We start from the raw sequence: 26550 nt of genomic DNA on the forward strand, positions 1-26550 counted from the left end.
TATGCTCACTGTGATTGTTAAGAGAGTCATTAGATATTTTGTAAAGTATTTTTCTATTATATATTATGCACAAACCTAGACATTATCAATGACTTTAAATATCATACTCTGAATTTTGCTGAGAAACAAAGGTATTGTCATTCCCTTATGCAAAGGATGTAAACCAATAGGTACTAATCTCCAAAATTATGTGGTTTTATTTTCATCAGCTCTTGAGATGTACATTCGGTTTCATTCCTAAGTAGAATATTTTTTTCCATTTAAAGTAGAAAGACTTGCATAAATTAGTTTTAAACTAATTTTTAAAATTCAGGTTTTTTGCTCCATTTAAAGCAGCTTTTTGACCTATAAAGTAGGATTTAGGATTTTCATCATTGTAGATGATGGGTTTTATGATTAAAATGTAAGTTTTACAAATATTAATATCAGAAATAATACTTTTCTTCTGGTGTTTGAATTTGATAATGTTACAAATGATTTATTATTGGATTTATTTTAGTTAACATGTGGAATTCTCAGGATGAGTGTTGTAGTCTGTATATTTTAGATTAGTAAGAAAATCAATAGAAAAAATATTTAAAATGATAGAAAGTTACAACCTAAAATAATGTGTAGAAATAATACATAGGTGATCTTTTTAATAGTGGTTTTAACACAGTGATGTGAAATAATAAGCCTTTTGTCTGTACATGCCAGCTTTGGGAAATTTTTGGAAATGTGCTTAAGTATTAAAAACGATTAAATGCTTAGACTTTGAGACTGAGTGCCTATTAGGTACTTCAACATTTATCTACTAGTTTGTGTTAAAGCATACATTATACCCCAGAGATTGCTTAGACGTTATTGGCAAGGGTTGCCTTTATGCCCTTGAGTTCTAAAAACGATTATTTTCTTCCTGTAGTTGAACCACCTTATTAAAATTTGTTTTAATAAAGAAGTCATAGGTTGAATATAGAAAAATTTACAGTGATTAGAGTGGATCTTTTTTGTTGTGACTATTTTTAATGACATTCTCCTAGGAAGCATGGTGTAATTTCACAAATTGTCAAAAGTTTTATTTCCAGATTTATTTAGTGTTAGAAATTTTCATTAGCTAGCAAATATTTAGGAAAAGATTATATCTTCCTTCTGTTATTAAAAATGAGTGTAAATGAGATGCACCTATTTTTAACAACCGTATTCTTCTGCCTTGTTTTCATTCATACTTAATTTTTTATGCTTAACATTTAAGAAAAGTATAGATTTTTAACAATGAATCCATATAATATCCAAAATAAGCCGATAATCTAATAGTTAATAGAAGCCATGCCTTTGCTGATAATCTTTTTCTGTGGGGGAAGAGGGAGAAAATTAAGCCAGGAACTATGCCCAAGACTGAGAACACAAGCAACTGAAGGCCTTCTTTTCTTGGCTTAGTTGTACCTTTCATTTTCATTAGAATGAAAACTTGAAGCAGAGCAGTTGGTGAGAATTTACTTTGCTTCTGTGGCTAATTGCTTTCTCTTTCCCTATCTTCTTAAATGAGAGTCGTTTATAGCTTTACAATCTTACTAACAATATACTGGTTAAGGAATTTTCTGATTTTTCTCAGTCTTAACAGCTCTTATTTGGTATTTTCTTTCCAGTTGTGTCCCCACACTTACTGAATTTGAAAACTTCAGGTTCTCACTTCTTCATTCATAAATGAATGTATATAATTGTATTTTATTTCCATCACTTTGTTCTCCAAAAGCTTAGGTATTCTTTCCCATGATACTGGTATGCAAATCTGATAGTCTTATTCTTTTTACAATTGCATTTCTCTTGCCGGTCTTGTTTTAGCGCCCAATTCCATTTTTTTTTTCTCAAATTCAAATTCTAGTATTTCCCATATATAAAAAGAATATTTTTGACATCTTGGGAAGCTTGAATTCTAGAAATCTTTATAATTTTTTTTTTCAGGAACTCCGTTAAGTCTTCTTACCTTCATTTTACTTAAGATTATAACCCTGTAACACTTTCTGCTTTCATAAAATAAATGTTTTGTACAGTGTGATTATTAAAAGACATAAAAATCATATGGTTGATATAAACTTTGGTAATTGCGTTTGACATTCATTTGAACTTGTATTTGTGGTCAGATGACTAATGCAAAAAAGTTCAGAGAAAGTAAATATGAATAGTTATTCTTCATTTTATGGTGTTGGTCTCTCTTAAAATATAGTGGAAGAAGGAATTCTTACCCCTTGTATACCTCTTGGAGACATCTGTGGCATTCAAAAGTATGAAATAAAAGATATTTTTTAAAGAGTTTAATTTTTTTGAGAGAGAGAATGAGAGAGAAAGAGAGCATGAGCAGGGGGAAAGGGCATGACCTGAGCCAAAGGCAGATGCTCAACCAACTGAGGCACCCAGGTGCCCCAAATAAAAGACATTTTTGATCCCATATTATATTCATATTTATTTATCTGATCATCAGGGGGAAGATGGATAATTGTCGATATATTCTTTGTTTTTTAAAAGATGTATTTATTTATTTTAGAGAGAGAGAAAAAGAACACATGCATGGGTTATTTATTTATTTATTTATTTATTTAATGATGTAAATTCCTAAATCCTTTGGGCTATACCCTCTTTCACTCTGGTCCAAAATCCTTCACAGTCTTGGTCCATTTCAACCTTGAGTGCAACTCCTTTACTCTGGCCATGTTTTCCCGAAAACATGGCAGGGTTTTGTCGAGTAGCTATAAAAGGCACATTAAGGGAATATATAACAGGGATGTCAAGTCGCAGGAGATTAGATTTCCTGTTTCTGATAGGTATGGGAGTGAGAAAACGGGAGGATCCTTGGAGGTGTAAGTCAGTATAAGGAAGGAAAGGACCAGTAGTGGTTGAGGATTCCTTGAAGATCAAGAACAAAGTGGGGAACTCTCTTATTGTTGTAAAATTTAAGAAAGAAGAAAACATGAAATATTAGATACTGATGTATTGTCAAATCTTAAATTCATCAGTTGTTTAAAATTTTAAGATATGAAAATGGTTATGTGGTTCACGTTAAAATAATTCATTTACACTAAATGGGAACCACTGACAAATTTCTTCAAATGATTGAATCAGTTTAAAAGAAATGCAGATAATGGAAGTAAAACATGATGTTGCCTAAGAATGTGACACTGCACCATTTCCATTGTCTGTGCTTTTGAAAATTATTCTATGTGGTATGTTTTTTAAAATAAATAGCATACACTACTCTAGATGAATTGTGATAAAAGTTATTATTAGTTTAATATCTGTGCAAGCAGTATTATAGTTTATGTAATATTTAGGACTTTTGTTTGAAGTTTTTGAATATACTTTGACCTATGAAACTTACCTGTTTGATCCTGTAGGAGTTTTCAGGTCTTGCTGCTCTTCAAGGACGAAACTGCCTGGTTTGAGTTGAAATGGCTGCAAGGGTGCATGACTTAACATACCTACCCCTCTTTAATGCATATCTCCTTCCACTATCTTCATTAGTTGTCATGCTAAAAAAAGACGTAGCTGGGTTGTTTTTTTTTTTTTTTTCCATTTTTTATCGGCCATTTTTAGTCCAGTTATTTTACACACTCTAAGAATATTTGGTATTCAGATTGTTAAATAAATTTTGTTATAATGCTCTTGTTCTGCTTGCTTTGCCTTCTTAATTTATGCACTATCTCAAAATATAATAAAATCCTGCAAACATTACATTCCGTTGAGTTGTAATCAGGGCAAATTGTAAAGGAAAATGGTTCTTGCCTTTATAAAGCTTATAAAAAGATCATTTTGAAAAAATTCATAGAACTTAAATAAGTATCATCTTACCTAAAATTCTACCTTAATCCTAATAATCTTGATGAGTAAGTGACAACATAAAAATAAAATAATAAATAGGACATTTTAGACATCATGTTAGTGCTCTTCTCTTTAACATTCTATTTCAGAGAGTATTAATTTAAAAGAACCTAGGTTCATAGTCCTGTTGTATTTAGTATAAGCATGTGGGGAATCAATGAACATGACAGGAGTAAGAACAGTCTTAGACACAATATGTGCCAGGCACTGTGCTCACTGCTCTAAATGTGTTCTGTCATCGATCAAGCCAGAGCACTGAAGGTGTGATCTGTCAACTTGCTATCTGTTATGGAAGAGTACAGAAAGTTCCTGTAATAGAAAATGTAACACAAACTGGATTTAATGGATAAACCTAAAAACCTGGCTTCTTCTTTGTTTTAATGTGTTCTCAGAACTTACTTCCAAGCTATTCAATTTCTGACTGTTTCTGTTTAACCATAGTATCATTTTTAATTAATTGTTATTTTAGTTCTTAAACATGCAAAATATACTTTTTTCTTAGTACATGTCGAAAATGCTAAAAATTCCAATTAGATGTATAGTAGAATAATAGAGAACTCTTCCTTTCTTTTTGCTTTGAATGAAAATATAGTGTGGCCCGTGATAAAGAAATAGTACAATATAAAATGGGATTTTTATGTCTCTGTATTTAATAATGTGGAGCAACCTAATATCAGTTGAATTTTTTTGTTTTACGGTACTAGTTGCTTAAAATATGAATCAGTTCTGTCTTAGATTTCTTTATTAAAAACAAACTAATGATTAGTTTGGTTTGTTTTGTTTTCTAGGTGCAACAATCGAACACAGTGTATAGTAGTTACTGGGTCAGATGTATTTCCTGATCCCTGTCCTGGAACATACAAATATCTTGAAGTCCAGTATGAATGTGTCCCTTACAGTAAGTATGAAGTTTGTGATGTTCACTTTCTCCAGCATTCCTCGTTGATGCTGAAAGACTACACATGTGAAGGAAGCATATGTTTATGGCCTACAAAACCATTATGCATGCAGAGCACTAACAGACTCGGGCCTCCAATTAGCTTCATGAAGTGTGGAAGGAAGCCACAGTGTGATGCTGGCCAAGTGTCTGTCTGTGTTCTTAAGTGTTTGGCTTTTAAGACTAGTGTTTTTCCAGAAAACAAACTTGAATTAGCTATTCACTAGGGCAGATAGAAATCTGTACTTTTGCCCAATACCAGTTGCTGACAAATTGGTTTGGCTCACAGTTTTCTAAAGAAGGAATTGACTTCGGTTTTAATCGTGAGCTACTTGAATGGCTACCTGCTGTTGTGGTAACTTTAGTGCCCGGTAAAAGCTACCATTGTAGTAACTGAGGCAAGTGCTTTCCTTTTTTTGTTTCCTTGTCCTTACAGGAGCCTTTCTTTTACCAGATTCAGTGTTAAAATCTTAAGAGTAAATAAAATAGATAGAACAAAACCTTGCATATGCGTCTATTTTTAATTTGACAACATCCATTAGATCCTGTAGAGAGATATTTAAAATTCAGGTGGAAGTTTCATAAGTACTCTTCAGTTCCTGCTCTAATTCTGTGTAGTTTTCCTCCTAACCTCAGAATTCATACTGCTGAATTGTATTCTGCCCTTTCAGTAGAAAAAAGCATTTTAGATGACCAGAAGTTTCAGTATGTTAGGTAATTTTCATAAGCTAGTTTGTTTAATAGTGTTCTTCTTTACTTTTTTCAAATAAAAAAAAATGTATCTTGTAACCTGGATTCATGGGCATTTAAATTGAAGTCTTTAGCAGCAATTATCTTTAGCAGCAATGATCTGAGAAAGTTTTATACACTTCCCTCTTTTAAAAAGGTGGATTTGAACTAAATATGAAATTGCCTTTTCTAGAACCTCAAAAGCTAGATCACTATTCCTGATAGATTTCTATGTCCAAACTATCAATATTTTTAAAACCAAAGGACTGAATTCAGATAAATATATATCCAATATACTGGTAGTACATTCTAACGTGTCCTGTGAATGGTGCGGGCTCTCTCCTCTCTGCCCACAGTTTCGATAAATTGTTTTTTTGTGGGTATCAGTTAAAGGCCAAACACAGATTATCTTTTCTTTTCATCCCCGCTCTGTGTTCCTGTGTTACAGTGAAATGGATGCTTTTTATGTTTTCAGTATTTTCTATACCATTTGTAGGATTGGAAGCCTACTGAGTGCACTGATCTTTATATTATTTCTCTTGTGTGTAGTGTTGGTGGCTTATATAATCATTTTCCTGTGCCACTAGAGGAATATTGTATTCTTTTGAGCTAACCAAAATTTTGTTCCGTAAAGTCACTTTCATTTGAATTTATTATGGTTTCTGTCCTCAAATTAGAAAAGGAATACAGCATCCATTCCCAAACAGTGGAATCAGTCAGAGCTGCCAAGAATTGTCTTTCTGGAGCCAGTTCCTGTAACCTAGTCTATAGACCAAGAACAGTGTTAAGCAAATATTATTTTCAGACTCTTAAGTTATTTCTTGTGCTGTTTTAGAAAGGAAAATGTGGATATCTTCTGGAACATCTAACTTTCAAAATTTTACTTTTTCAGTTCTCCAGAAGTATTGTATATTGTGCACTAAACTTGCAAATAGCTATATTCAGAGAAGTATTTGTTCTTTTAGTTTGTGTCCTTAAAAAAAAAAACAAAAACAAAACACCTGTAATTAATTCGCTGTTACCTTTCTAGATGTTTGCACGAGGCAGAAATAAGTCTGGCTTTTTTTTTCCCCCCCAAATTATTCCATGCTAAAGAATAGAATTATAATTCCTATATACTGTACAGTAGTGACACACTATCTATTGCATGATTTTCACTAATACAGAAATTTAATGCAAAGAATCATTTGAATTGTTTTGACATTAGGTATGATTCTGTATTTCCTTATCTCTTTTCCTTATTTTCTTCTCCTTTTGTTTCTTTATGTTTCTGTTATACCCATCCCTTATACTTTTATTTTAAGCCCGTATTTTCCCCTTTCCCTTGTTTTTTTGTTTGTTTTTTTAAAGATTCTATTTATTTATTTGACACACAGAGACATCAAGAAAGGGAACACAAGCAGGGGGAGTGGGCGAGAGAGAAGCAGGCTTCCCACTGAGCAGGGAACCCAATGTGGGGCTCTATTCCAGTATCCTGAGATCATGACCTAAGCTCAAGGCAGATGCTTAACTGACTGAGCCACCCAGATGCCCCTCCTCCTTGTTTTAGTATCTTGTATAATTTGCATACCCCCTTCAAACTTTATATAGTTGATAAAAATTGTCACTAAAACATTAATTATATGTCTTTTACCATCTGGCTTTATGCCAGTTTCTATCCAGAGCAAATTCTCGAGCGGTTTACACATCTAAATACTTTACCTCCTTTTAAAAAAAAATCCAGAAATTTTCTATGATTTTTGAAAATTTTATAAGAAATTTATCCAACAGAATTTATTAGAAATGTCATTGTTTGTTTTACTTTTTATGTTTATAGACAGACACATGTAATACTACATGTGACATTTATACCTACCCAGATAATGCCTGTGTCAAAAATGTTATGTGTCCCACTTATCCTTTATCATTAACAGAAATGTTAGTAATTGAATGTGTATGTGTTTAAAAGAAATCATAAAGATCTTATAGACTAAATGAAAATAATTATTAGAATTTCGTACCTTATAGGCAAGATTGGTTTTGCTATTTGTGCCCTATTTTTCAAATTATCATTAAATTATACAAATTATACCATAATTTTAGCTATAAGTTTTGCCTGAGAAAATAACCATTACTATTAATTAAATTTTTTAATGAATCTATGTGAGATTATTCAAAATGAAATAGTGTGTCACTTCAGATACAGAGTATGTAGGCTTAAGTTTGTTTGGGGCAATTTTGTTTTGTTTTTTGCATATCCATCTAGTCCTCCACTGATGTTAGTGGGTTGTGTATTTATGTTTGGTCTATAGAATAGCAAATGTATTGTTATGAATTAATTCATAGTCTTTTAAAACAAGTTGCAATATACATTTGGCATGTGATGAAGAATGCTAATTTCATTAATTTTATTGTATTTTTATATTCTTCTGGGTTGATGAAGTTTTGGCTAGTTTGACAGATCTCTGTCCTTTGGGTTTTCATAAAAATCATAATGTAAGGACTTTTGTTTTCAATATCCATATCTTACATGATTCATCAATCATCAAACTTTTATTTAATTATTTTTTATTTTTGCATTTGGCTGTTACTTCTGTTTTCATCAGTTTTAAATTATGTACGACTTCTATATATTTTCGTTTTTTCAAGTGATTAGTTAAATCACAAAGGAAGACTTCCCTATTTAATATTGTGCTAAGCAAATGCACGGTCATTTTAGTGTATCACATAATAAAGCCTAGCCATTTTCAATGAATGGAAAACAATATATTTTTATACATTCCTTAATGAACTTGTTTTAAGTTCTGTTTTAAATATGTAACATATTTTAAAATGTATTATTCCCATCCTTTACATTTAATTGATTCACTCAGTAAAATCATTCTTTCCTGAAAAAAAGAATATGGCTGTATATAAATATAGTCTGAGAAGTCACAAGACTAATAATTTCTCTTATCCTCATTTTCCCACCACGCCCTTCCGTTATTGATTCTAAACAGGTATAATATTGCTCTTCGTTGAGGAGTAGTTTTAGGCCTACTGGTTTATAAAAACGATCTGTTTCATATCAGTAACGCTGAACTTACTTTTTCTGGATATAGTCAGAATGACACATTATAGGGCAAGTATGTTTCCTGAAAGTGGTCAAATAAACCAAGTTGGATGGGGAGGTGGTATTGCTTAATGCAGAGGGTTATATGCTATTCCTGTAGCAAAATATTTGTATGGCGTTTCTCCCTGAGGTATTTCAGGAGGTCAGTATTTAATCTTGATGAATTATTGTAATTTTTAAAAATTAATCAAGCTAAGACATCTTAATGAAATGTGCAACTACAGTGTCTTTGAGTAATCAGTTTGGAGATAGAATATTAGCACACCCTAATGCATTTTAATAAGGAAAGAGGGAGAATCACAGACATTAATCTGGTCACTTTATGAAATTCAGGCAACATACTTCATAGCCTACATACAATCCAAAATAGTGTTTTATGGTTTGTAATTATTAGACTTCTGTTTACCAACAAGAATCTTATATAGCACCCTTCCTAACTGTATAATCCGTTTCTTTAGACTTCTTGGAGGGAGGATTTTTTTCTCTCCTATAACTGTACTAATCAGGTTTGTTTTATGAAAGCATTTACCTCTTATGGGGTCTGTGGAGTCAAGGTATTTGCTTTGAATGCTTGGTATGATTGTCGTTGCATGCCAGCTTGCTTTCTGTGTAAATTGATGATGGTAGACAATGTCATAATAAGCTAACCATAATTCTTTCTTCCTTTTTCTCCTTGCCTACTGTGCTTGCTTTTTCCTTGTATGTATTTTTGCTTACTTTTTTAAAAAAAAATAGACTTAATATAACAAGTTTGAGATATGTAATATAGGGAATTTAGTAAGAATTTTATTTTGTAAAGTATCTATAAACCTAAATAAGCAAATTTACTAATTCTTGGTGGGAAAGAAAGACACTACGTTACCCCACCCTTCAGAATCCTTACTGGGATAGCAGGGGAGATTTATATATCCTGCAAAGGAGGCATTTTTTTTCTTATAATTAAGATGGATTTTTCTAGAAATAGAAATTAATAAAGAGACATTAAAAAGTACTAAGATGCATAATTATATATTTATTCTTACATAAATGTCTTTGGGAGAGTGTTAAAATATAACCGTATCAATATTCATTAATTTTGACCTAAGGTCCAAAATTGAGTTTCGTTTTTTTATGATATATTTTCCTGTTGTTATGCTTACCTGATTTTAGTCAATTTAATAATGAGCTCATATAATAAGATAGATGGGGATGATACACCTTTGCATGCATTTGTGTCTGTAGCATAAGTATATAAAGTAAAACTGGATAAAAATGCTGAGTGACTTTAGAAAGGCGAGAGTATATATACCATGCATTAGTGAAGAGTTTCATTATTTATTCAGGTACACTAAGTGAAGCAACATGCCAACGTATTTGTATTGCCTCCTTAATCTACTAAAATGATTGATCCATGTTCCTTTATGTAACTTTAGAATCTTTCTCCTGCTAGGTTTTCCTGTTGTGTGTTTCTCTTTATCCAAAGTAGTACAGCTCTTATTCTTCCTATATTTAGCATCTATTACGAATTCAGTCTTAGACTAATAGTCAATTTATTTTAATCTTTTTTCTTTTTTCCTCGCACTTTTTTTTGTTTTTCTTCCAATGCTTAAAATAGAAGTGGAGCAAAAAGGTAAATAACGTATACAGTCTGAACCCCAGCTCCCTGTTATGTGCCTTATGGATGTCACCCCTCCTTTCCCTCCCTCCACAATACTCCTGACATTAAAATAATCAGCAGGATCTCATAAATGCACCTCAGAAAGAAGTCAACTGTTTACGATGAAATTACATGACTGCTAAATCTGGTGATGGGGTAAAAATTCTGAAGTCGGCGAGGGGGAGCTGCTCCTTTCTGGGTTTCTTTTTCACCCTTTATCTCTTTTTTCGGACACCCCTGGATATTTTATTATTTACGTGTCATCCTGCCTGGCTTCCAGAACCCTCTCCATAGCATGCCATGGTTACAGGGTCTCCCGGTTGTTTCATCACTGCTTTCCTTGTATTTACTTTTCTCCGTTCCTAATTACATTTCCTGAATATTTATGTTTCTTCAATTGAAGCACCTTTGTTTTCAGTCTGACTTCTATAAAAGTTCTAAATAAGCCTTCACATTGGGTTTTTGTTTTATTTCCTTTATTTTAGTGTTTTGCTTTTGGGGGTTTGTAAGTAGGGTAGGGAAGGGAGGGGACACCGTTGGGACTAAATTAAAGTACTTTGTACGCTGTTACACACAAAGCTCAAAGTTTTGAAATATTAATTACCAGATTATAAGATTAAAAGCTCGTAACAAAAATGCACGTTGTCAGCTCAGTTATGAATGGTCTTAAACTTAGGCTTGTATGTGTGAAAACAAACCCCAGCCACTTTGTATGCTGCTACATTGATTATTGTAACTTAAGAAAAGACGGGTGGTACTGTTTTAAGTATAAATTTTGGTTAAATCTAATGTTAATAAAACACTTTTTTTCTCTTCTGAGTTGTGATCATTAAAATTTGTGTTTGCCTGTTTCATTTTTTAACTTGGCTTAATTATTGTCTTTTCTCTGTGACTGTTAGTTTTTGTGTGCCCTGGGACCTTGAAAGCAATTGTGGATTCACCATGTATATATGAAGCTGAACAAAAGGCAGGTGCTTGGTGCAAGGACCCTCTTCAGGCTGCAGATAAAATTTATTTCATGCCCTGGACTCCCTATCGTACTGATACTTTAATAGAATATGCTTCTTTAGAAGATTTCCAAAATAGTCGCCAAACAACGACATATAAACTTCCAAATCGAGTAGATGGTACTGGATTTGTGGTATATGATGGTGCTGTCTTCTTTAACAAAGAGAGAACCAGGAACATTGTGAAATTTGACTTGAGGACTAGAATTAAGAGTGGAGAGGCCATAATTAACTATGCCAACTATCATGATACCTCACCATATAGATGGGGAGGGAAGACTGATATCGACCTAGCAGTTGATGAAAATGGCTTATGGGTCATTTACGCCACTGAACAGAACAATGGAATGATAGTTATTAGCCAACTAAATCCATATACTCTTCGATTTGAAGCAACGTGGGAGACTGTGTATGACAAACGTGCTGCATCAAATGCTTTTATGATCTGCGGAGTCCTCTATGTGGTCAGGTCAGTTTATCAAGACAATGAGAGTGAAACAGGCAAGAATGCAATCGATTACATTTACAATACCCGATTAAACCGAGGAGAATATGTAGATGTTCCCTTCCCCAACCAATACCAGTATATTGCTGCAGTGGATTACAATCCTAGAGATAACCAACTCTATGTGTGGAACAATAACTTCATTTTACGATATTCTCTGGAGTTTGGTCCACCTGATCCTGCCCAAGGTAAGAATGTTTGCTTGCTAATGCTTTTGGCTTTAAGCTTATTTTTAAAAGACTTGGAAGTTTTTTTCCTGTCTGTTTCCTTCTCCTTTTCATAGTCAAAGCTCAAAGGATAATGTATTTCATGCTGTCACATAGCGGGTACATTTTAGCCTTAGTTTGGCCTATTTTCTTTCTCTGAATTTTTTAATTTAAATGTCGATGACAGAAAATTGTAGCATCATTTGTCAGTTCAGTTTTTCATTGCTAAAAATATAATACTAGCTACAAACCTGTTAGCTTTGTGTTTTGTTTTGTTTTGTTTTTTTCCTACCTGACTTCTGAATTGATTACAATCTATGTGTAGACCTTTTAACTTCTTGGCGCCAGTGATTAAGGGAAATGTGTGTTAGGAAGTCCCAGGAGAATTGCTAGGCTTGATGTACAATGTCAGGCATAAATGTTCTGCAGTTTTGGTATCTGCTGTCTGGATAGGAGAGGGAGTCATCCAACATCCTCCTACTAAAATTACACATTTTTATTTCCTGATAAATTAGTGATGGTTTTAAGTAAATATTTCTTTGACTTTAACTGTCACACATAGACTAAGCATTAAATGATCCCACGTGGTGATTTATGAAGATGGATCAGCTAACATTTTCAATTTGTATTCTCTTTAGGTATCTTTGTGGAGGATCATTACTTTAGAAAGTAATGTAAAATCTTGGGAAATATATTTTAGTTGATCAACTGAATTCAGTTCTGTGGGAAACAATTTATGAGGGTAAATTAAATGAATATTTCATTAAAACAAGATTACCTCATACTCATGATAAAAGTAACCTATTCATATGTTGTTACAGAGCTTGTACTAATTATAAGTCTTTTCTATTTGAACAGTAATATTTGTGTTTTAAAGATCTGAATATTTCAATATACTCAGTTATTTGGAATTTTCCAAGTATTAAGTTACTTGAAAATTTTAGGAACCAAGAAGTTCTTTGGAGTGACTAAATCAATCTCTTCAACAAGGTGAAAAAGAAATTAATATATCTTTCTGTCAAAGCAATACTCACACTCTACACACTTAAACATAATTACATGTACCTAAACATTTTTTAAGATATACTGTTACTAAGTTCTAAATATTGTAATAGGGTCAGGAAGGACCTTAAAAGCAAAAGTCACAACTTGTTATAGTTGACTTTCTAATTTGAATCATTATAGTATACAAAAATATGTGATTTTTTTTCTTTAAAAAGTAAGAGAATAATAACAAATTGACTTAACGCAAGACCCCTTTTATTCTAATTCATGTATGGCTGGAATTTTTTTGCATTAAATTTATAGTAGTAATGCCCATTATTAAATTTTCAGCAATTAAATCTTCAAGGATAATAGCATAGCATCATTTACTTTTTTAAATTTTTTAAAAGATTTATTTATTTATTTTAGAGAGAGAGAGAGAGAGAGAGAGAACATGAGCCAAAGGGCAGAGATGGAGAGGGAGAGAGACTCTCAATCAGACTGTGTGCTGCTCAGAGCCTGATGTGGGGTTCCATCTCAGGACTCTGAGATCACTACCTGAGATAAAACCAAGACTCAGAGACTTAACCAGCTGACTATACAAACCAGTGGCCCCAGAATCATTTACTTTTAAATTTAGACATATCTTTTTCTCATAAGGCCAGCAATTTGGAACGTTTTCTGTATCTCAGCTGTTTTTCTTTTTCTTTCCTTGTTTTATTAACATATACTGTATTATTTGTTTCAGGGGTACAGGTCCGTGATTCATCAGTCTTACACAATTCACAGCACTCACCATAGCCCCCAATGTCTCGGCTGTTTTTCTAAAAGCTAGTACCATTCTTCTCTCTTATCCTATAGGTTTGTCAAAGGCAGAATTCAGGAATTGACAAAATCTGACATTGTATATTGATTGCTGCGTTAATCTTTTTTGTAACCTGTGTTACTCTCACACAGCTGTTACATTTGTTTGGGGCAACAATAAATCTCTTCCCCCTCCATTAGGAAAAAGAGAAATAAAATACTTTTAAAAATGCAAATTCATAATCAGGCAACACCTGAAAGACTGTGAATAAATTGAGGACAAACTCAATTCAACAAAGAATCATTGCCCCGTCTACTTGTCACAAAGTACTTTGTGAATGCAAGATGAGTACTGATGTAATTTTCCATATGTGGCTTATATTCTAGTAAATAATTTGATCCATTTCAGATGAAAAAGTCTTCAATAATTTAGATATTTTTTGAAAACCAGTTATCAGCTTTGAAAATGGGAAACGGGCATATTTGGTAGTTGTGTTTCCACAACTGGGTTTTGTTACCCAATATAGTTAGCCACTCATAAATATTCCCAGAAAGTAAAAATTCTTATTGGCCCCGTATTAAACTCTTAGTGATACCAAGTTTTATATGACCTAAATCTCTCTTGCTCCTGATTGAAACATATTCTCTTTTCTCTCTATTGTGATTTATCTTCATGTGCTCTTAGAGACTCCTGTCTCTCTCAGATGGGCTGATATCTATATGCATGTAGATGGGGCCTTGCAGAACTATTCTGGCCCATCAGTTTAGGTCAAATCAATAAGCCACTGTCAGCTTTTCTGAAGCAAGATCCACAAAACTGATAGGACAGAGCAGTCAGAGAATTCAGATCTTTAGCCGTCATAAAACAATGATTGACTGGTTGGCTGTAGTTTAGCCTTATGTACTAGATTTGCTACTGTGTATGTTTCTAAGGTATACAGCATACTGTAAAATTACCATTCCTTTCGATTTTTGTTGTGGACTGTTTCATAGTCTATTAGCTTCAAAACTTTTCCCCTTTTATAAACACAAGCCTTTTCCTTCCTAACAGGGCAAGTATATTATTTCTTTGCCCTAATCATGGTTTTCAGATACATGTTTTTTTTTTTTTTCCTTTGAATTTTTAACCTTATGTTATCTCTACATAGTTCAGTTGCTCCATATCTCTAAACTAGCTCTTTATTTCCTTTTACCTTCTCCCCCTCTAAAGTGGGCTTAGGAAAAACCCTTTCAGTCCTATTTCAACTCTGTTTCTTAATCTGAATTGCTTTATATTTACTTTGTCTGCAATGTTATTTTTCTTAAATATTTTTTTTATTTATTTGAGAGAGCGAGCACGCACAAGCTGTGGGGAGTAGAGAGGGAGAAGGAGGCTCCCCGCTGAGAAGAGAGCTGACTTGGGGCCCAAGCCCAGGGCCCTGGAATCATGACCTGAGCCAAAGACAGACACTTAACTGACTGAGCCACCCAGGTGTCCCTCCCAAATATTGAAAAGATTTTGTGTCTTGGGTTTTGGCAGTTCCTGAATATTTGTCTTAGAATAATTATGAAGTAAGACACTTCAGTAGTATGAGGGAAAAATTTTTATCAAGAGAACTAGTTAGGTTTATTTATTTAGGGAGTGTTTAGCGTAGAATATATACTTCTTGAAACATTTCTCCACTGATAATGATTGCTCAATAAAAGATGCTCGTTATTTTTAGACATTGAATAAAGGTAAATTTAATGAATACGCATTTCTGCCTTTCCGGGCTACAGACTCATTGTAACTAGAGTTCATTCAGTGAACAATGAGTGAGTTCTTGGACCCCCGTGAGGGAAGCACTACCCTTAAGATAAATGGATGCTGTTGTTAGTAAGCACTACCACAGTAAATTGAGGCATTCTGTATGTGTGTGAAATTTTCAAGGGCAGTTCTTAAATATGTTCATGAGCATTTTATTAGTACTGTTTTTGGGTCTCTATACCCAAATGACAAAAGTAAGCAGAGTGCTAAGTCACTTAATCTGGATGCTTGATATGACATTCTGATAACTCTGGGACAGAACTTTGTAAAATAAGGTTTAGATTTGAGATATAATTTATAGGACATTCTTGAGTTTTGAATCTTTTGCCATATAAGTTACATTATGAAACTTTTTGTCATCTGTTGCTCTAGTATTTTATATTATCTTCCCACATCTTTTCTTGTTTTAGAGATTTACACAGAAAAGTATCAGTTAGATGCTCCAGAATAAGGGCAGATTACTTTGTGGGATGCCATACTTTTTCCAGATTCTATGAAAATTTTTTGCCTAGAAAAGTAAGATCATAACATTCAAGAGTATGTCCGGGTGACCTTAAGCAAATTGCCTAACCTTCCCCATGGCTCAATTTTCTCATCTGTAAAAGGAAGATAATCATAGTGGCTACTTCATGGGGTTGTGTGGTAAGGATTAAATAAGATGATCTGATGATCCATGAATGGTGATTAACATAGCATCTGGTACATAAATGCTGAATAAGTGCCGGCTTTTATCACTATCAGATGCCCTGTTGGGACCTGTCTTCACTTATGGAAGAAATGTTAATTTTTAGAAACAACCTCTGCGCTTATGGCTTCATCATTAGAAAAAATTGCTTTCTGTAAAGTTGCAAAACTTCAGCTTTGCAAAATTCCAGAAATTCTGATGGCCTTTCAAAAGGGTTTAGTTTTGCCACTTACAAGTTTACTTTTAGGTTCTTCATGATGTCCCAATATTTCTTTGATTTATCTTTGAAGAAGATTGATTTCCTTTAAACTTTTGATGAACAAAAGGTGAAAATGTATGAAATTTATTATCAAAAACACATGCAAACCACAGTATCAACCAGAAGCACTACTTCACATGCTACAAGAAATTTTGTGCATTTACCAGAGGTCATTTTATTACCTACCTTGATTCAGTTATCATGATGCTTTCCTGATGCTTAGCTAGCAGATCACTAATTGTAGTATTATTAAGACATATTTCCATGACTAAAGACATAGTAATTAGTGCAGTGTCAAGGGATACATAAGGTGGTGTGGCACTAAACCATTTTCCTCTGTCCTTTTCGTTTATGCTCCGATTTCCCACTACTTAAGATTTGATTCAGAGGCAGTCATTTGACAGTTGTGTAAAAGAGGGTGATGCTTTTGACAAATGTTAATTGAGAAAGCACTGAAAGCCTGGCTGCATTGTAATCAAAAGAAAATTACAGAGGTTTAACAAGATGTCAGGAAAGTGCTTTACAGAAAAAGATAGGTTTGAATCGGTTTCTGCAGCAGCTGGGTAGACATGATGTTTGACACAGCATCTCTCATATGGTCAATAAATTATGCCCTGGAAATAAAACACATGATTAAAAAATTTCTCTTGAGGGAGAAGGAAAAAAGTGTAGAAAATGTCTATGTCTTTTTTTGACAAGAAGTTTCTCACTCTTCAAGAACTATAAACAAGTACACACTACTTTTTGTGATGGACTTAGAATATTCTGTCAGTAGTATCCATACTATATAAACAACTACTTTTGAACCAAAACTTAAAATAATGAACATATTAGTGATAAGATGAACTTGTTTTTTAAGTTTTAATATTCTGGTTTGTTTCTTACATTATAGAGAAAGCATAAAAAAAGTTAATGTTTAGAAAATAGTTTTTAAGTTGTTATACTCTATTAAAAGCATCATATGTATAAGGTTTCAAGAGCCAGTTATCTGCAAATGTTGATGAAGCTTTAGTGTGAACACCTAATAGATTTTAAGTGATAGCATTAAAGTTTTACTGGCAGAATTTTAGTTGTTAAAACTAATTAAATGGCAATCAATGAAGGAAACATTAAGCTCCATTTTTTTTTTTTAAACCTGGTAGATTAAACAGTTGGAAGTGATGCTGGAAATAAAAAATAACCTTTTAAAATAATTTCAAATGTGTAACTGTAGTTCCTTTTACACTCTGTATTGTCAGTATGGTATGTAGGGTTGGTTTCAAATTAGGCATAATTTGATCTAACCTGTTATCCTGATAAGAGATTACATCGTAACCTCTGACCAGAACTAGTTGGTTGCATTTTCTACCTACGTTTTCAAATGTAAATATGCTTAATAAAGCCTCAGATGTTTCCTTACTAACACAGCACAAGCATGCCAAGCCTATCTTCTGTTTGGATCTAATCAGGCATGCTCAAAAATCTCTCAAGCAAGAATGGCTGCTGGGTGGAAAGATGTCACAGTATTTATTTTCCTGCAAGATGTAGAGTGGGTGACTGATTTTTCTGTTGTCCTAATTATATGTAATTCTCAGATTTTTATTGATGCTTTGAATTTGATTACTTACAGGGTATGGGCTTATATAAAAAAAGAATTTTTCTATATTGTTTCATAGTGACATATACCTGGTCTAGACACTAAAACTGTCCTTCAGTTTCTGTTGGATGATAAATGATGAAGTATACTTAAGCTGTATTATCAAATATTTCATTTAGAAGTAGACTTAAGACAATTAGAGTCATACAGAAAAATCCATAGTAAAGTCTAAACTATCATTACTTAGCCAACAATATGAATAAATTGGAATAAATGAGGGGATTTATTCTTGCTCCTCCCAACTGGTATTCCCACTAATTCTCATTTTAGTGGTTTTGGGATAGTTGGTTGGGAGGGGTTTTGTGTTGTGTGTGTGCATATACACATTCACGTGTGTGCCTGTATATGAGTGCGAGTGTGTGTGAGATTAACATACTCATCTTTTTTCCGTAGTGCCTACCACAGCTGTGACAATAACTTCTTCAGCTGAGCTGTTCAAAACCACAGTATCAACCACAAGCACTACTTCACAGAAAGGCCCCATGAGCACAACTGTAGCTGGATCACAGGAAGGAAGCAAAGGGACAAAACCACCTCCAGCAGTTTCTACAACCAAAATTCCTCCTGTAACAAATATTTTTCCCCTGCCAGAGAGATTCTGCGAAGCATTAGACGCGAGGGGGATAAAGTGGCCTCAGACACAAAGGGGAATGATGGTTGAACGGCCATGTCCCAAGGGAACAAGAGGTAGTTCTTGTAAAATGCCAAACTTATATTTTTAAATTTAGTGTGAGTAGGTTCTGAATTACACTGAAGTGATTTCGAGGAAAGAGAGACGTTTATGATAGCTTATTTTTTTACTATTTTTGTTAATTTTGGTAATAGAGCATTGGTAGATAACTTACAGGCTCATGGACAGTAAAAGTTATTTAAGGTCAGGCCCGAATTACCTCTCTCCCTGTTGAAGACCTATAGGGGTCAAGCCTGACATTTTTTTGCCCATGGACTCCAGGGAGGCTTCCTTACTGCTGCCTTTCTCATTGCATGTATCATTTTGGATAAGTCCCAAGAAAATCAAGGGCTCTTTGTTTGTTTGCTATAAACGTCTGATATTTCTATGCTGACTTTATATTTACTGTTTATAATCTGCATTATACCCTACTCTTTGTCAGTTTCTGTCAACCAGTTCCATTGGTGTTCATTCAAAATTTAACATGTAGTGTAGTATCATCATAGCTGATTTCCTGAATGCATGCAGAAAAATAGTTTTTCACTGCTGTTTTCTACATCTGTTGTAGGAACTGCATCCTATCTCTGCATGGTTTCCACTGGAACATGGAACCCTAAGGGCCCTGATCTTAGCAACTGTACCTCACACTGGGTAAATCAGCTGGCTCAGAAGGTTGGTTGGAACCTTTTACTATGATACACATTGATGATTAAGGGTGTTAAGGTCTAGCATAAATAATTTAGCTTTGTATGTTGAAACTGGCTTCATCGTTCTTTGTTCAGTAGAAAAATAAGAAAATCATGTATAGTTTTGTCTGTAAACTATTTATTCAAAGCTACATATGTTTTGGGGCATGCTGTTTTCTAAGTTAAGCTTTTTAATGAGTAGATACTTGCTTGATTTCATTTATATTCAGTTTGTTCTGTTTCTTTTGATGTTTGTAAGATGAATAGCCCATCGGCCCAATAAATCAAATACCATTAAGTTTGCAACTGAATCCACAGAATGCAAGCAGATGTTTATATCACAGATGATTATGATAGAATAAGTAAAAACGACTTTAAAAGGCATTAGTAACTTTAATATTACAACACAATGCGGTGGCATTTTAGTTTCCTCTTTGTCATCTACCTTTCTGAAATGCAAGTGAAGAGTAGATAATAACTCCCAGTATCATACTGATTACATTCTAATTTAAATTTCTGGATCATTGGAATAAATAAATAAGATTTTTAAACAGCAGTTTACAAATGGGTGGCGGTGAAATGAGAAAGCTATCTGAAAAACTTAAAAAAAGACTTCTGGTTTTCTTTTTTCCTTTCATTCCTTTTAAAGGTCTGGTTAAGAATTTCTTTTGTGTGTTGAGGATCTAAGAACCTTTAATCATATGAAATGAGGAGAAAGTTATTGGCCTCAATTAGTTGCAGATTTTGACATATTTGCAAATATTTCTCTCACCACAACAAAGATACTCAGGAAAAGAACAAGAAGCCGCAAACAGAGCAAGAAATCATACTGAGATAATATAAATTGTCATTTCAGATCAGAAGTGGAGAAAATGCTGCTAGTCTTGCCAATGAACTGGCTAAACATACCAAAGGGCCGGTGTTTGCTGGCGATGTGAGTTCTTCAGTGAGATTGATGGAGCAGTTGGTGGACATTCTTGATGCACAGCTGCAGGAACTGAAACCTAGTGAAAAGGATTCCGCCGGACGGAGTTATAACAAGGTGGGTAGGAATTTCCTGTTATTTAATCAGACATTTTATATGGCAGCTCTTGATTCCTCCAGCACTGGACTGCCAAACCTCTGGCCCCCTTGACATATACTCAGAAACAAAATTTCTGATATGGTTAATTTCCCAAGAAAGAATTACAGTTGAAAAAGGAACAACATGGGGGGGTGGGGAAGGTAAAATTTCTAGGGAGATTTTAGTTGGTGGCAGACATTGCCTGATTGTGGTCGGTATTCCCTCTTAAGAATGCATTATCTGCACTTGGAGAAAGTGCGTGTTCTACGTCTCATATACTCTGTACACTAATACATGCAGCTTTTGTGGTTGCACTAAAATTGTAATGCACAGAGGAATGTTATCCACTACAATATTGCTTTCAATTGCAGGTTTTGGGAGAAGGGCACGTTTCCCTCTCTAGGAGATAGTATATTAGTGCCATTAATTTTTTCTAATACGACAAAAAATTGATAGTTATTTTAACCATACTACCCAACAAGCATAGGAGATTCATATTAAGCCAAAATCTGTGGGTAATATGGTGTTATAGGGTTAAAAAACAGACATTTTTGTTCTGGTTTTATCGTGATACTTTGGATTAGTACACTTAACAAAATGCAGCTATGAACTATAAATATGCAGTTTTGGCAATCAGTGTAAACTCACAAAAATCCAGAGGACCACCTTGCATAACAAACTTTGAAATCAGGAACACCAGCCTAAGTTTTGAGGATTTCTTTTTTTCCTCCTTTTCAACAGACAAAATCTAACCTCTGATTTTCTTTTCTTTCACTAAAAAGCTCCAAAAACGAGAGAAGACATGCAGGGCTTACCTTAAGGTATCTCTCCTGTGCTGTCACCCTGCTTTCTCCCTTCTTCAGCCACGCTTTATCATCTTGCTGCATGATCCAATGTATTTCAGTCTTTGATAATTATATAATGTGCCCCATATCAGCTGTACAAATGTTGACTTTTCTCAGGTATATTACTCTCAGAATAAGCAAATAATTTACCTTTATAATTTTTGCTTTTTTTCCATTCATCCAAACATACAAGAATTTAAATGAAATATCCTCTGAATTGGAAAGTAATCCTATAATCTCTTTGTTTCCTGTTGTCATCTATGTGGATTTAAGAACAACTTGAGTTAAAACAGCTATGATATATTCTTGGCAGTTTATCATATCAAAGACTGTATAGTCATAATGTATGTGCATGAAAAAGTCACTGCTTTCTTATCCCTGTGGTGTACTCTTAAATAAAATAGGCTTTGTCCTGAAATTTTTAGGAGTCATTTCTAGAATCAGGTTGATACATGGGGATGGGTTACTAGAAATGGAATATACATAATGTGACAGAGTTATCAATGTATGTTCTATGTTGGTCTTTATCAGGCTAAGAGAAACAGAAAGTCACTGTTTGGCTCAGAATCCTTGTTCACTCCAGCAGGTTTTTCTCCCTGGTATATCCAAGTAATAGGAAGCATGCTGAGGCTGACGGTAGACTATGCCATTCTAGTTCTGTGTGATAGATCAGAATAACATTACCAGCTTGCATTTGGTTTTATTATGTGAATTTTAGATGTTTCTTTTAGGGGGATGGTTATTTTCTAATCGTACTCATCTGAGGACCATATCCTTAGTAAATCAAACCTTAAGAACTAACCTATATGAGTATGACGACAAAACAAAAGCAGCTTTTAGTTTTGTGGAATAGAGGTTATTCAAAAGCCATGACTACCAGTTTCGGTCAGCAAGATCTAGAAGGAAATAAAGAACAAAAGAAAGAAGTCATGTCCCTAGTTTGCAAATAGACATTGTTGGACTCGAGAACCTGACAAGGAAAAGTGGTGGGAAAGTTCGTTTTTAGGTAGTAATATTCTGAATGTCCTTTTTAGCCTGTTTAATGGGTCAAAGAAAAAACTGCTGAAGTGTATAGAATTTGTCGTACTGAAATTTTCAGTTCACCTTTAAGGTATTAGTTAATGTATGAAATGTAATAATTGGTATGTTGCCCGAGACGTATATCTTAGTGGCAAGAGAATAGCTTTTTCTCTTTGGCAGGGAGAGACTACTTAAGGAATATGATTAGGCTAATGATCGTTTTTGATTCTGCTAGAAAAGTACAAATGGTAATAAATAAAGAGTGTTTCAAATTAATAAAAGCATGTCATCAGCGAGTTATGTGTCTATGTAGTAAGTTTCAGCATGACCTTAATTTCTGACCAGTGTCATTTTCAGTATCTCTCAAAATGAGCTTCTCTGCTCAGATAAGACTAATAAAACTTCTTAAATTACAAATCAGAAGCTGACTTACACTATGCAAATGAAGCGAGTTCCCACTTTGTGACAGAGGATTCATTTGTAACTTAGATTAGAGACTCCAGTCTGTATTTCTTGGTGACTAATGAATCTGGCCTCGGCAGACCAATTTCTGTTCCACTCTAGTTAATGGCTGCAGCAGTATCACTGTGTGCATTTTGACTATTCTGTCTCCCATTAGAGAGAGGGAAGAAAAGCCTTTAACGCCACTTGGAAGTATCTTCCACATGCCAGGAAGGTTATGGGGGCTCACAAGGCAGATAGAACGAGGATATTAAGATGGATTAAGCTAATTACTCTTATTCTGACAGTAGCTTCACACAACTTTTCCCCCTGCTTATTTCAATGTCGTACCTCAAACTAGCAATTTTTGTTGTTGTTCTTTGCACAATGTATGTTCTTTTCCCTCAGTGATTACCAATAGATTAAAACAATTTATTTACGGTCTTAATGACATGTTGTGGCTGGGTACATGGGGTAGAGTAAGTAAACTTAGTGATTTCAGGTATTCAAGCCATGGTCAGTATATAGCTATACTAAGTATCAGTACAAAGGCCTGCCTTCAGTTGCTTAGCTGACTGGGTCTTATTTTTTATTTGTTATTTTGCATGGTAGTAAACAAAACCTACAAATACGAACATGTACAACCTGGATGTTTATGAAGACCTTATTCTATTTTTCTTAATAGTTCATTAAAATTTTTCATTAAACTATTAGTTTTCATTAAATTGTTCAAATGGGCTTTAAACGTTTTGATCTCTTGATCCTTCTATAAAAACAGATCATTGTCTATCATCTAAGGTGTACTCTCAAGTGTTTTCTAGCTGGATGGAGAATTGGAAAAGTGAAATATTCACAGATAATATATGAACTTTGAAATCATCTTGGTTTTTTCCCCAATGGTGTAATAAGTAGACAATGTTCTAAGGCACAATTTTGGCTATTACTTTAGTTTAGGTTCCAGAAAACAGTATGGTGTAACTTTCAGGCATAAATAAAAGGCTATTCCAGGGACATCAGTGTTTTCTATCTAGAACATTTAAACCTTGAGGTTATAAATAGGAGTGACCATGCATGTACCAGTAATACCTCAGGTTAAGAGTTGACATTGGTTGGGCTTCTCTTTGACAATGGAGATATTGTTAGGTAAGTATCCACAAGGCATCTATTCACATTTACCCTTTATAATCACATAGCAATCTACTAATCTTCAGTTAGTTTTATTTTGAGATGGTAAGATATGTTCCTAATCAGCCAGGTGTATGTTGTTCAAGTGTTCTTCCATCTTGAAGTAAGAGTAAATCATCATGACAGATAAATACTACAGTTGTCACTAGTCAGTGATTGAAAATCACCTTGGTACTAGAAGCAGTCAGAACTAATGGTGGTTTTCTAATGGATGTAGGCAATTGTGGACACAGTGGACAATCTTCTGAGACCTGAAGCTTTGGAATCCTGGAAACACATGAATTCTTCTGAGCAAGCTCATACAGCAACAATGTTACTTGATACATTGGAAGAAGGAGCTTTTGTCCTGGCTGACAATCTTGTAGAACCAACGAGGGTCTCCATGCCTACAGAAAATATCGGTAAGTGAGTACATTGTCAGGATTAATTTTGATTTAGAAGATAAATGTTTAAGAGAATGATGCTTCCTTTCTGAATCTGTTCTTTCCCAGGGCCAGACTTCTCTTTCATCAAATTATTATTGATCACACTTTATAAAATTAATGCAAAAGCCGAAATCTGTCTATATCTTTTAAAAGTTGGTTTTATGTAGGGTTTCTCCCCACCCCACCCCCAACTGAAAAATCATTAAAGGAAAGAAGCTTAGAGTACTTAAATGCCAGTATATGGATTGCGTAAGTAATGAAAGTACTTGCTATGGAACTCTGGCAAATGCTTTTCCATTTTATGTAATATGTTCCTAATGAATTTAAATTACTTTCTGTAATCTATTCTCCAAATCAAATATTTTAGGCACACAGAATTTGAGCCAAATGTTTATACTAAACACAACCGCCTTCATGTGAAAATGTGGTCTGCGAACTACATCTCCCATAATGCAGACTGTCCATGCTTCATAGATTGCAAAATAGCTGCAGATAGTTTCGAAGCATTTAAATTTGGCATTTAAATGCTGTCCATGAGAGGTGGGAATTCACTTTTGATAATATTTGAAAAATTACAGTAAGTACAGTAAAATTATATTCATTTAGGCTTGACTGATGTAGAATTGTTGGTTATTCAGAGAAGTTGAACTCAAGCGATATTTATAATATCTTTTAGTAAAGTAAAAAAGTTTCCCAAGCATTCAAGTGGGGAAAAAAAAGCCAGAAGAGAACACAGACAACTTTTGCAGTGAAAGAGTGCATTGGCACAACAGGTACTGAATAAGGTATTGCTCTGTGGGACGCCCTATCTCATTGCTTAATTGTGCCTTCCTAAGTCTTGGGAATTTGTATTCTAAAATGCAGAAAATAAAAGTGTATAGAATCTGGGGCGCCTCGGTGGCTCAGTGGGTTAAAGCCTCTGCTTTCGGCTCAGGTCATGATCCCAGGGTCCTGGGATCGAGCCCTGCATCAGGCTCTCTGCTCAGCAGGAGGCCTGCTTCTCTTCTCTCTCTGCCTGCCTCTCATCCTACTTGTGATCTCTGTCTATCAAATTAATAAATAAAAATTAAAAAGTATAGAATCAAATTACAATAACGGAATTTAAATTTAAAACCTCAAGTTTATTTTAAGTAGCTGAAATTTTAGAAAGAAAAAATTATTATGAAAATCATGTTTTTATGTACTATGAGCTTTAGGGATGATAGATAACTCAGTAACTTCAAATTAAATGAAGTCAAGATACGTAATTTGGCTGGCCATGATCTGGGATACCAGTCATAAGGAAAGTGACGCTCTACCATACCTTTAGCAGTAATACAAAATGAAGAAAGCTCCCTCTTTCTGTCTAAAGCTTTCATTAAATTTGGCTAATTTATTAGCTGGTCTCATAAAATCCCTTGTGCATTGAATCAATGTGCATTGAACAATTCTTCTCAAATTTTCCCAGCAATGTACCTGTACGGATAAAAGAGTGTAAACTTGATCATCTTAGAGAGTGAATCATAGAAAATATTGTTTGAAGTGACATTTGTTTTCCAAATCTTCCAATCGCTATCTTTTTTAAAACACCTGTTATTTCCCTCCTACACCCTCTCAAAGAGTGCAAGAATATTGGATGGACCAGCGCGACGTGCTATGCTCCCATGAGCCTCACATATACAGGATGCGCTGTTCTTCAATCTCTGAGATATTTCTACACCAGCTTGAGGCAGAGTCTGAAAATGTTAATGTCCAGGAAAATATGTTTTCTAATGCCTGTTTTTCAGAATTATAAGGGATTAATCTTCACTCTTTTTAAAAGAAAATTTTAATTAAAAAATATTGGGTGCCTGGCTAGGTCAGTCAGTAGAGCATGTGACTCTTGATCTTGGGGTTGTGAGTTTAAGCCCCACATTGGATGTAGAGATTGCTTAAAAAACTAAAATATCTTTACAAAAATTTAAAAAGAACATTGTGGGTAAAGACTCTTACAGTATGCAGTACACATGTTACTGACTTCTCAAAAATAATGGCCTGAATTTACCATATGCATGTAGATTACCCAAGAATTATCAGTATGAAAGTCATTTTACATTCTCTTGCACAGTTAGGACTTTTT

The 26550-nt window shown here is 34.1% G+C and overlaps 1 protein-coding gene across 17 annotated transcripts in view; it reads left to right on the forward strand.

Annotated features, from left to right (window-relative positions):
* The window catches only part of ADGRL2 (adhesion G protein-coupled receptor L2), a 189069-nt gene that overhangs the window by 127909 nt on the left and 34610 nt on the right, over window positions 1-26550 (forward strand). For 11 of the 17 annotated variants that reach the window (XM_059375231.1, XM_059375233.1, XM_059375235.1 and 8 more), the window contains exons 4-10: window positions 4641-4750; window positions 11145-11945; window positions 18511-18804; window positions 19356-19459; window positions 20330-20515; window positions 21319-21357; window positions 24245-24428. In XM_059375231.1, the coding sequence (XP_059231214.1) occupies window positions 4641-4750; window positions 11145-11945; window positions 18511-18804; window positions 19356-19459; window positions 20330-20515; window positions 21319-21357; window positions 24245-24428 (1718 nt within the window). The remainder of the gene's footprint in view (window positions 1-4640; window positions 4751-11144; window positions 11946-18510; window positions 18805-19355; window positions 19460-20329; window positions 20516-21318; window positions 21358-24244; window positions 24429-26550) is intronic. The other 6 variants (XM_059375236.1, XM_059375238.1, XM_059375223.1 and 3 more) reach the window with 1 other exon arrangement.

Source organism: Mustela nigripes, chromosome 14 (genome assembly GCF_022355385.1).
Source record: "Mustela nigripes isolate SB6536 chromosome 14, MUSNIG.SB6536, whole genome shotgun sequence".
Taxonomy (NCBI): Eukaryota; Metazoa; Chordata; class Mammalia; order Carnivora; family Mustelidae; genus Mustela; species Mustela nigripes.